Source organism: Lepidochelys kempii, chromosome 2 (assembly GCF_965140285.1).
Source record: "Lepidochelys kempii isolate rLepKem1 chromosome 2, rLepKem1.hap1, whole genome shotgun sequence".
In the NCBI taxonomy this organism is placed as follows: Eukaryota; Metazoa; Chordata; order Testudines; family Cheloniidae; genus Lepidochelys; species Lepidochelys kempii.
The window spans coordinates 89,570,067-89,582,426 of NC_136381.1; the positions used below are offsets into that span (position 1 = coordinate 89,570,067).

Below are 12,360 nucleotides of genomic sequence, written 5' to 3' on the forward strand. Positions count from 1 at the left end.
TAGTTAGCAGTGGTTCACAGTCAAGCTGGAAGAGGATATCAAGTGGGGTCCTGCAGGGATCAGCTCTGGATTCGGTTCTGTTCAATATCTTCATCAATGATTTAGATAATGGAATAGAAAGTACAATTCTAAAGTTTGCAGATGATACCAAGCCAGGAGGGGTTGTGAGTGCTTTGGAGGATAGGATTAAAATTCAAAATGATCTGAACAAACTGGAGAAATAGTCTGAAGTAAATAGGATGAAATTCAATAAGAAGGACAAATGCAAAGTACTCCACTTAAGAAGGAGCCATCAGTTGCACACATACAAAACGGGAAATGATTGCCTAGGAAAGGATCTGGGGGTCATAGTGGATCACAAGCTAAATAGGAGTCAAAAGTGTAACACCATTGCAAAAAAAAGCAAACATCATTCTAGGATATATTAGCAGGAGCGTTGTAACCAAGACACAAGTAATTCTTCTGCTCTACTCAGTGCTGGTTAGGCCTTATCAGAGTTCTCTCCCCACTCTGAACTCTAGGGTACAGATCATAGCATCATAGAATATCAGGACTGGAAGGTACCTCAGGAGGTCATCTAGTCCAACCCTCTGCTCAAAGCAGGGCCAATCCCCAACTAAATCATCCCAGCCAGGGCTTTGTCAAGCCTGACCTTCAAAACTTCTAAGGAAGGAGATTCCACCACCTGCCTAGGTAACACATTCCAGTGTTTCACCACCCTCCTAGTGAAAAAGTTTTTCCTAATATCCAACCTAAACCTCCCCCACTGCAACTTGAGACCATTACTCCTCATTCTGTCATCTGCTACCACTGAGAACAGTCTAGATCCATCCTCTTTGGAACCACCTTTCAGGTAGTTGAAAGCAGCTATCAAATCCCCCCTCATTCTTCTCTTCCACAGACTAAACAATCCCAGTTCCCTCAGCCTCTCCTCATAAGTCATGTGTTCCAGTCCCCTAATCATTTTTGTTACCCTCCGCTGGACATTTTCCAATTTTTCCACATCCTTCTTGTAGTGTGGGGCTCAAAACTGGACACAGTACTCCAGATGAGGCCTCACCGATGTCAAATAGAGGGGAACAATCACTGCCCTGGCTGGGATGATTTAGTTGGGGATTGGCCCTGCTTTGAGCAGGGGGTTGGACTAGATGACCTCCTGAGGTACCTTCCAGTCCTGATATTCTATGATGCTATGATCTGTACCCTAGAGTTCAGAGTGGGGCGAGAACTCTGATAAGGCCTAACCAGTCCCTCGATCTGCTGACAATGCCTCTAGTTATACATCCCAAAATGCCATTGGCCTTTTTGGCAACAAGGGCACACTGTTGACTCATATCCAGCTTTTCGTCCACTGTAATCCCTAGGTCCTTTTCTGCAGAACTGCTCCCTAGACATTCAGTCCCTAGTCTGTAGCAGTGCATGAGATTCTTCTGTCCGAAGTGCAGGACTCTGCACTTGGCTTTGTTGAACCTCATCAGATTTCTTTTGGCCCAATCCTCCAATTTGTCTAGGTCCCTCTGTATCCTATCCCTATCCTCCAGCATATCTACCTCTCAGCCCAGTTTAGTGTCATCTGCAAACTTGCTGAGGGTGCAATCCACACCATCCTCCAGATCATTAATGAAGATATTGAACAAAACCGGCCCTAGGACCGACCCTTGGGGCACTCCACTTGATACCGGCTGCCATCTAGACATGGAGCCATTGATCACTACCCGTTGAGCCCAACAATCTAGCCAGCTTTCTATCCACCTTATAGTCCATTCATCCAGCCCATACTTCTTTAACTTGCTGGCAAGAATACTGTGGGAGACCGTGTCAAAAGCTTTCCTAAAGTCAAGGAACAAACACGTCCACTGCTTTCCCCTCATCCACAGAGCCTGTTACTCATCACAGAAGGCAATTAGATTAGTCAGGCATGACTTGCCCTTGGTGAATCCATGCTGACTGTTCCCGATCACTTTCCTCTAAGTGCTTCAGAAGTGATTCCTTGAGGACCTGCTCCATGATTTTTCTGGGGACTGAGGTGAGGCTGACAGGCCTGTAGTTCCCAGGATCCTCCTCCTTCCCTTTTTTAAAGATTGGCACTACATTAGCCTTTTTCCAGTTGTCCGGGACCTCTTCCGATCGCTATGAGTTTTCAAAGATAATGGCCAATGGCTCTGCAATCACATCCGCCAACTCCGTTAGCACTCTCGGATGCAGCGCATCCGGCCCCATGGACTTGTGCTCGTCCAGCTTTTCTAAATAGTCCCAAACCACTACTTTCTCCACAGAGGGCCTGTCATCTCCTCCCCATGCTGAGCTGCCCAGTCAGGAGTCTGGGAGCTGATCTTGTTCGTGAAGACAGAGGCAAAAAAAGCATTGAGTACATTAGCTTTTTCCACATCCTCGGTCACTAGGTTGCCTCCCTCATTCAGTAAAGGGGCCCACGCTTTCCTTGACTTTCTTCTTGTTGCTCACATACCTGAAGAAACCCTTCTTGTTACTCTTAAGATCTCTTGCTAGCTACAACTCCAGGTGTGATTTGGCCTTCCTGATTTCAGGGCCTTCCTGCATGCCCGAGCAATATTTTTGGTCATTTGTCCAATCTTCCACTTCTTGTAAGCTTCTTTTTTGTGTTTAAGATCAGCAAGGATTTCACTGTGAAGCCAAGCTGGTCGCCTGCCATGTTTACTATTCTTTCTATACATCGGGATGGTTTGTCCCTGTAACCTCAATCAGGATTCTTTAAAATACAGCCAGCTCTCCTGGACTCCTTTCCCCTTCATGTTATTCTCCCAGGGGATCCTGCCCATCAGTTCCCTGAGGTTGTCAAAGTCTGCTTTTCTGAAGTCCAGGGTCCGTATTCTGCTGCTCTCCTTTCTTCCTTGTGTCAGGATCCTGAACTCAACCATCTCATGGTCACTGCCTCCCAGGTTCCCATCCACTTTTGCTTTCCCTACTAATTCTTCCTGGTTTGTGAGCAGGAGGTCAAGAAGAGCTCTGCCCCTAGTTGGTTCCTCCAGCACTTGCACCAGGAAATTGTCCCCTACACTTCCCAAAAACTTCCTGGATTGTCTGTGCACTGCTGTATTGCTCTCCCAGCAGATATCAGGGTGACTGAAGTCTCCAACGAGAACCAGGGCCTGCGATCTAGTAACTTCCGTTAGTTGCCGGAAGAAAGCCTTGTCCACCTCATCCCCCTGGTTCGGTGGTCTGTAGCAGACTCCCACCACGACATCACCCTTGTTGCTCACACTTCTAAACTTAATGCAGAGACTCAGGTTTTTCTGCAGTTTTATACCGGAGCTCTGAGCAGTCATACTGCTCTCTTACATACAAAGCAACTCCCCCACCTTTTCTGCCCTGCCTGTCCTTCCTGAACAGTTTATATCCATCCATGACAGTACTCCAGTCATATGAGTTATCCCACCAAGTCTCTGTTATTCCAATCACATCATAATTCCTTGACTGTGCCAGGACTTCCAGTTCTCCCTGCTTGTTTCCCAGGCTTCTTGCATTTGTGTATAGGCACTTGAGATAACTTGCTGTTTGTCCTGCTTTCTTAGTATGAGGCAGGAGCCCTCCTCTCTCGTGCTCTCCTGCTTGTGCTTCCTCCTGGTATCCCACGTCCCCACTTACCTCAGGGCTTTGGTCTCCTTCCCCCAGTGAACCTAGTTTAAAGCCCTCCTCACTAGGTTAGCCAGCCTGCTTGTGAAGATGCTCTTCCCTCTCTTCATTAGGTGGAGCCTGTCTCTGCCAAGCACTCTTCCTTTTTGGAACACCATCCCATGGTCAAAGAATCGAAAGCCTTCTCTCCGACACCACCTGCGCAGCCGTTCGTTGACATCCATGATTCGACGGTCTCTACCCAGGCCTTTTCCTTCCACGGGGAGGATGGACAAGAACACCACTTGTGCCTCAAACTCCTTTATCCTTCTTCCCAGAGCCATGTAGGGGACCCGCATGAAAGACCCCCTAAGCTTATTTCTACCAGCTTAGGGTAAAACTTCCCCACGGCATAAACTTTTTGCCCTTGGAGGGTACGCAGCCACCACCAAGTGATTTAACAAAGAATCAGGGAAAGGACCACTTGGAGTTCCTATTCCCCCAAGCCCTTACACCCCCATTCCTGGGGAGGCCTGAGAATAATATCCTAACCAACTGGTTATAAAGTGATCACAGACCCAAACCCCTGGGTCTTAGGACAATAGAGAAATCAGTCAGGCTCTTAAAAGAAACAGAACTTTATTAGAAAGAAAAAAGGTAAAAGAAGCACCTCTCTAAATTAGAAGGGAAGCTAATCTCACAAGGCAATCAGATTTAAAACACAGAGGATTTCCCCCTGGGCAAAAACTTTAAAGTTACAAAAAGAAAACCAGGAATACACCTTCCTCTCAGCACAGAGAAAATCACAAGCCAAAACAAAAGTAAACTAACGCATTTCCTTGCTAGTACTTACTAATTCAAATGGAGTTGGATTGCTTGCTTTCTTGATCTCTCTCCGGCAAGCACACAGGACAGACAGACAAAAGCCTTCCACCTACCCCCCAAGATTTGAAAGTATCTTGTCTCCTTATTGGTCCTTTTGGTCAGGTGCCAGCCAGGTTACTTGAGCTTCTTAACTCTTTACAGGTAAAAGGATATTGTGCCTCTGGCCAGGAGGGATTTTATAGTACTGTATACAGGAAGGTTGTTACCCTTCCTTTCATATTTATGACAGGCCTCAACTGGAGTCTCATGACCTATGAGAGAAGATTTAAAAAACTGGGTTTGTTTAGTCTGGAGAAGAGAAGATTGAGAGGGGACATGTAATTGTTTTCAAGTACATAAAAGGTTGTTACAAGGAGGAGGGAGAAAAATCATTCTCCTTAACCTCTGAGGATAGGACAAGCTTCAATTTAAGCCCATTGCTTCAAGGACAGTTTAGGTTGGACATTAGGAAAAACTTCCTGTCAGGATGGTTAAGCATTGGAATAAATTGTCTAGGGAGGTGTGGAATGGAGATTTTTATCATTGGATATTTTTAAGAGTTAGACAAACACCTGTCAGGGATGGTCTAGATAACACTTAGTCCTGCCATGAGCACAGGAGACTGGACTAGACGACCTCTTGAGTCCCTTCAAGTCCTACGACTATGATTCTACAACTAGAGTTTTGCTCAAACTCAAAGGATCTAGATCTGAATTCTTAGACCAAATTTTGCTCTCAATTACACCAGATTTACACTAGAGTAACTCTTTCAAAATCCATTAAATAGCTATGGATTTAAACCGGATTTAAGTGTAACTGACAGCAAACTCTGGACCAATATATCTATAATGAGCTGCATCAAAACTTTGGCTTCAAACACTTGAAGTTTCAAAATTGAGACCCTGAATTTCTCATGTTCAGATTTCAAATGTGGCCTATTAGACAGTTAAATTGGAACGGCAAACAAGATTCAAACCTAGATCTGGATTGGCGTGTCTGATAACTGGGAAGTTCCTAATTTATATCAGTTGAGACACATAGGGCCAAACTCTTTCTTCATTCACACCAGTGTAAATCCAGTATAGCTTCCTTTTAGCTCGTTCTCACATAAACAACCTCACGTGGAAGCTGAATTGCTATTATTTCTGAGCATTACATCCTTGGAGGGAATCACATTTAATACTAGTATTTTATTTCTGCAGCAAACTATTTTCAAGTTGGAACTTGTCTGAAATTATAAAAATCTTTCAAACAGATGAAGAATAATTGACTAGTTAACTATTTAGTTTTTACTTTTTTTACTTTTACTTATCTTGTCAATTGCCCTGCATAATTAAATAAATATACATTAGAGAACAAAAAGAAAAGGAGTACTTGTGGCACGTTAGAGACTAACATTAGAGAACAGTTATCTCTTGATGTGGGAAAGTGCTAGATAACCTCTATGACAGCTTTTTAATTACAGTACAAACTTGTGTAATTACAATGGAGAATATAATGTTCCATTGGCAAACAAATTCGTCTGTGTTTACTTTCCATGTTTTTCTCCATTATTGCTTTATACTTCAAAGGACCCTTACAGGATTGGGATTTAAATTAGACATACCATAGCAAGGGATTACAAACAAAGGATTGGGGGCAGAGAAGGTTGAAGTTTACAACTGTAAAAGATAACAAGATGTGCTTTTGTTTCATATGTACCTATTACCTTTCTTGTGTATGTACATAGTTTTTAGATATAGGTCTGCAAACAGACCTGTAGTTTATAGGAGGGAAATGCCAGTTTATAATGGTGAAGTTACTGAATAGAGATACAAAACAAGGATTTTAAGATGTAACAATTAGAAACTCCATCAAAGCTGACTGGCCCAGAATTAGATCTTCTGTTATTTTATGGTGCAAATCCTGAGGTCCTTACTCGACGCCCAGTACCGAAATAGGCTGAGAATCTCTTAGGAGAGGCTGAACAACTTCAAAACCTAGCGAAATCAGTTCACTCAGCACCTGGGAGAGTTAGGCCTTCAGTGCTTACTCTTCCAAAACACCTGTTTCAGTCAACAATTGAGTAATGTCAGTAAGAACTTGAGGCCCCTATAACTTTTCACACAGGTAATCTACTGAAATTCTTTTACTTTAATTTTTAAGTAGATGCATTTGTGCTCTCTACTTTAAAACAGAATCAGTGTCCTCAGATCTGTATTCCTTGTGAGCCACTTCACAACAAAGTAGGTATGCATGGTGGAAGAGTGAATGGATTTGGTAAGGAGAAAAGTTTACAACTCTTTAGAGTTATGCTTTCAAGGCATTGTTATAAAATACTGTATAACAAATTAATTTAAATATCATGATAAATTCATTGAGAGTGCCCTTTAATTTCACTTAAGCACCATCTACCAAAAGGCACACAGGTGCTGTACATAAAAAAAAAAAAAAAATATAGCAATCAAGCCTGAGTCCAATGGCACAACGATAAATTCCCACCAGTGTATGAGTGTAGGATAATTGTGGGTTCATAGAGTTTTCACATTCTGTTGTTTCATATAAAACTTTTTAAGCGGTTTTATAAAATAATGAGCTCTGTAATGTTGAATTAAATTTTGTACTAGAATGGACCACCATCACTGAATGAAGAAAAAGCGGTGGTATCTCTAGTGTGTATTTCTGTGAACCGTTAAGGGTTCAAGTCTGCTTCCACTAAGGTCAATGGGAGCTTAGCTATTGACCGCCAGGCGGGAAAATTGGACCCTAAATGCAACACAATACGTAAAGTAGAGTGACTTTGCCCTTTTTCAAGCAAATGTATGTGAATCTATACCACAGATGTCTGCAAAATTCAGATCCATGCACATCTATTCTATACTATAGGTGCTGGAACTAGAGGTACTGCTGCACCCCCTGGCTTGAAGGGGTTTCCTTTATATACAGGATTTACAGTTCAGTTAAATGGCTCTCAGCACCCCCACTATAAAAATTGTTCCTGCACCACTGTTCTATTCTACATACAAATTTAGTGAAAAACTCAAGCAAAACTACCACTAAACTTATTGGAGTTTGAGTAAATACTATAGGACAGGATCCTATACCAAAGTAATCATGCAATCTATGCTTAGGAAGCATACACTACAAATATAACTACTGTACAAAAGTTGCGTTAATAACAAAGTATTACTCTTGTCTTGAATACCTGAAAATTTTATTTCTGCATCATTCATTGATTTATTTTTAAGTTTACGGACACACTCTCTCTATTTCAAAATGTTCTATGTATATACACATAGCACAAAATCCAGCTCTGTTGCACCAATGTAAATTTATTATAAATCCACTGAAAGTCAATAGAGTTACTTTGGATTTACATTTTATTTTAACTGAAAGTGGAGTTCAGACCACAACTGCTTATTTTTTTCTTTCTCTCTTCATCTACCTCCATGCTTGATATAGTACGCACTGAACAGAGGGAACTCTCTTTCGGATTTCTCCTCTCCTAAATCCTAACTGAATTCAGTTATTTTACTAAAGGGAACATACATCCCACAGCTCACACCCATGCCTTGCCCATCCCTATGTATATGGGGACATATTTTCTTATAAATTTCCTTGTATTTTAATGAATTTGAGGCAAGAAAGGAAATAAAACACTTCTATCCAACCAATTTCAGTGACACTATTGGAGCACTTTTATGTATTAATTTAGTTTTACATAAACAATGAATTCTGCCACGAAAACTCTAACAGTCCTGACTGAATAAATGTAATTAAAACTGAATATTTTAGTGGGGGATGTTATCATATAAGGAACCAATTATTAAATTTTTTAACATGTTACTTTAACAATCACATATTCAGAAATAATCTATGGTAATTTCCTCACATTTGTAACATAAATTAGTCATTTGCAAAATAAATTAGCCATTTTGTTTTGAATCCACTTTAGTATAGGTCTGATTAATCAATTTTTCTGGATCTGAATGTTTGCAGCATTTGACATCTGAAACTTTTGTGGCTTTTCATAGAAGCAAAGAAATACTGATAATGGACAACTTCCAGCTGCAAATCTCTTTTGACATTCTACAGGTTTCATTTTGACTAATGAGTACAAATTTTTCAAAATGTTAACTCAATAATATTAGGAGTTATGTTGCAATGAAAATATGAGCTTGAGTCTTATACTGCATTTACATTGTTAATTTAATGGAAGTAAAACTAACAGCACTTTGATTTAAAAAGGGAAAACAAAAGCTTTAATTCTTATTTCTATACACACACATACTTAATTGACTCTTGGATTTCCAAGCGCAATCCAGTTGACTGGAAGACAGTTATGTGATCTAAAAGACCTTTGGAAAAAAGCCCAGGGTGGTGCAATACATTTAGAATGTTTAGAGATTATTATCAAACACAGAATGGGCAAAGACTAGATTAGGCTAAACTACATCTTTGGGCATTGTATCCCACTGTTTGTTTCTATCTCAGCCCAAGGGGGCAATATTTTTCCACAATAAATCTTCGCTTCAGTCCCTATGTTACTTATATATATATGTTTACGAACAGGTTTTCAAGTTATTTCTTTCTAAACAGTATTTGACTAAGTATATTTTGTTTTGTGATACATAACTGCAGATGGAAAAAATAGATGATTTTCCTGTTTCATCTTCTTTCGGCAGCTGTTATTTTGATCTGATCATAGGCCCTGATTTGTTTCTCATTTCAGTCAAAGTTTAAAACTGCTCTGTAATTCCAAGCAGATGAGGCTGGTAGTCAACCCTATAATTATAACTTCTCTCTTTACTCTCTAACTTCAAACCTTCCATTTTGACTTTTAGATTCCCAGATCACAGAGTTTTAAGGTACACCTTGGCGTCCAGGCAGGTCTGGCTCAACTAGACTTGTTTACATAGTCTATATATTTTGGAGGTGAGCTGTGAGAAGTGAGCAAATGCTCGCTCTATAAAAATAAAACACACAAACTTATTGAGCACCGTCTGTTTAGCTTAAAACTATACAAACATAAAGAAAGACAATCCCCACTTCAAAACAGACAATTTTAAGCAGCACTTTAAAGTTCTGACTCCGGTCCCCTATTCTAAGGCTGGATCCAGTGGGATGCACAGTTTTAGTATACTTGAAAGAGGCACCTCCTTTTAAAAGTAGATTTTGGGACCTGAGGAAGTTTATTGAAGAAGGCTGGATGCTGCAGAATACTTCAGTATTAGGTACAGTCCTCAAAATGCTGATGTAACTGAGTAAGTTGAAAGAAAAGGAGTACTTGTGGCACCTTAGAGACTAAAATTTATTTGAGCAAAAGCTTTCATGAGCTACAGCTCGGCTGTAGCTCACAAAAGCTTATGCTCAGATAAATTGGTTAGTCTCTAAGGTGCCACAAGTGCTCCTTTTCTTTTTGCAAATACAGACTAACACGGCTGCTACTCTGAAACCTGAATAAGTTGAGACACTCTTTCAGAGGAATATCTCACCAAAATTTTCAAACATGGGTGCATAAAGGGAGGCCTGTAAATATTTATTTAGGCACCGAATTAAATAGCCTAATTTTCACTGGTGTTGAGCACCCTCAAATGCCTTTAAAAAAACTGAAACTGTGGTGCTCAGCACTTCTGAAAATTGGATGCCTAAATGTGGCTTTATGCACCCAGCCTTGACCATTCTGTCCCATACCACTTAAAATTAACCCTGTGTTCCCACCACAATGCTGTTTTGGAAGACTTTTACTCTCGTGATATGTTTAGGTAGTGTCAAAGTAGAAGTGGGCATATTTTAAAGTACCAGGTCCAAAGAGCCTTTGCATTCTAAATCAAATTATTATGAGCACTAAACCCAGTACTAACATATTCTGTTATCCAAGCTTTCTCAATAAATGTCTCAATAAATACTCCCAAATCCAAAGAACATCTCTTAGGAAAAGCCTGCAGGTGAAATCCTGGCCCTATTGAACTCCATAGCAAAGCTCTGGTTGAATTCATTAGGGGTAGCATTTTACTCAGAGCCTCTTAAAGCGGCATTGGATTGAGCCCCCAGATGGGATGCAGTGCTGGAGCTGGTACAGACATCAATTTTAAATTACCATAATGAACAAGAACTTCATAGGTAACTGGTGGGGCACCTTCCACGTGATCCTGTTTGTAGAATTTGTCGAAATGTTTTATTAAGAAAGATTCTCAGCAATGAGGGTTTAAGCAAGGTAACTGAAATCATTGTATGCTTTGACTTTATAGATCGATATACTTCCCCTCTGACACAACAAGAAAACTTAACCATGTGGACTAACTATCCACTTCCAAGAAAGGCAGGTGTAAACATACACGAAACTTTCCCCCAGATGAGCCTAGCGTAGTCCTTCATAACCTCCTACCATTTTTGGCCGCATCAAGAGTCACCCAACGGGCTCTGGAACGCTCCTGAGACCGACCACAATTTAGGTTTGGGATTTTTAAAAAGCCTCTCTCAGGATACCGTTTGGAAATCCGACAGGGCGTGGGGGAGGGAGAGAGCTCTTCTGAGGGTCGATCTTGGAAACGAATCACACGACTCCCCGCCCTGGAAAACTCCATCGTATTCAACTCCTGCGTTGACGCCAGCAGCACCCTGCTGCACTGCCTCCCCTCCCTTGCAGCCATCCTGGGAGAAGGGAGCCTCCAACAGTCTCGTAAGAGACATTAACCCCAAGGGCAAATCTCCCCTCGGGCACTCACCGTGCAGGAGCAGGGCTGGGAACAGGTATCTAACCAGGCTGCCACAGGGAAGGGACATTGCCAGCTCTCCACCGCCTCCTCCTCTCCTTCCTCGCCTTCTCGGGCTCCCTCCAGCTCCCAGCAACCCGGCTGGTGGGTGGCAGGCGAACGGTCCCGTGCTCCGCGCGGAGCTGCCGGCCAGGCGGGCAGGAGAGGCGCCGCGCGGCTCGGAAGGAGGCGAGCCGGGGGCGCCGCCACTGGCCCAGGCAGAAGGTGCGGCCGGATCCTCCGGCCGGGGGAGCGCTCCCGCCACTCCGCCAAGCCCCCGCCGCCCGCCCGCGCTCATGGGGGGACGGTGGGTCCCATCGCTGGGCGCTGCTGGCGGGGCGGCCGTGCTCCCTCCCGGGGAGGTGCCGCGAGCTCCGGCTGTCACGCCTCGGGCAGCCTCCCTTGCCCAGCCGGGCTGCTCCGTGCGCTGGCTCCCGTGCGCCCCTGCCCGTCCCCGGCAACTCGTCTGCTCGCTCGGCAGCTGCAGCCGCGGCGGCTCCTCTTCATATCCCCCTTCCCGCGGCGGGGGCGGGGCCGGGCCGCGGGGGCTCCGCGCCGCCAGAAACCAGACACCCGGGCACGGGAGGAGATCAGAGGCCGCGGGCTCCCGGCCCCGCCCGCTTCTGGCGGCTGCCCCCCGTACCCCAGCTGTGTGGGGGCGGGGGCGCTAGCCAGCCGGCACCGTGAGCCTGGGGGCCACTCTGCCCTCCAGCCCCTTCCCGTGCAGCCATCAGCGTGTGCCCCTCCTGCCTCCCAGCCCCCTCTCACGGCTAGCCGCATCCTGGCAAGGGGGGCGCACAGCTCCCTCCAGGGAGCTAGGGGAGCGGTGGCAGAGGAGAGGGAGTGAGTCTCAGCTGGGGTCCCCCTGCCCCGGCATTCCAGGCCTGGAGCCACCCCCAGGTGCTGGAACCAGGGGCGCTCAGGGTGCTGCTGTTGCCCCCCCCCCCCGCTTGAAGTGGTTTCCATCATAGACAGGGTTTACAGTTTGGTTCAGTGGCTCTCAGCACCCCCCACTATACAAATTGTTCCTGCACCCCTGGAATCACTATGGGAAATAGTAGGGGAAATTATTTGCCAGTACAAATAACATTGTATTTGTAAATAATGTGCCGGGGCAAATGGGATCTAACCATCTGTAAAGTTGGAAAAACAACCGGGAATAGTTATTCAT

General features: G+C 43.9%; 1 protein-coding gene across 1 annotated transcript in view; it reads right to left on the reverse strand.

Annotated features, from left to right (window-relative positions):
• APCDD1 (APC down-regulated 1) overlaps window positions 1-11,693 on the reverse strand; it is a 39,933-nt gene extending 28,240 nt beyond the window's left edge. Inside the window, exon 1 of the mRNA XM_073331606.2 lies at window positions 11,163-11,693. Within this exon, the coding sequence (XP_073187707.1) occupies window positions 11,163-11,487 (325 nt within the window). The 5' untranslated portion in view covers window positions 11,488-11,693. The remainder of the gene's footprint in view (window positions 1-11,162) is intronic.
• Window positions 11,694-12,360: the final 667 nt, after the last annotated feature.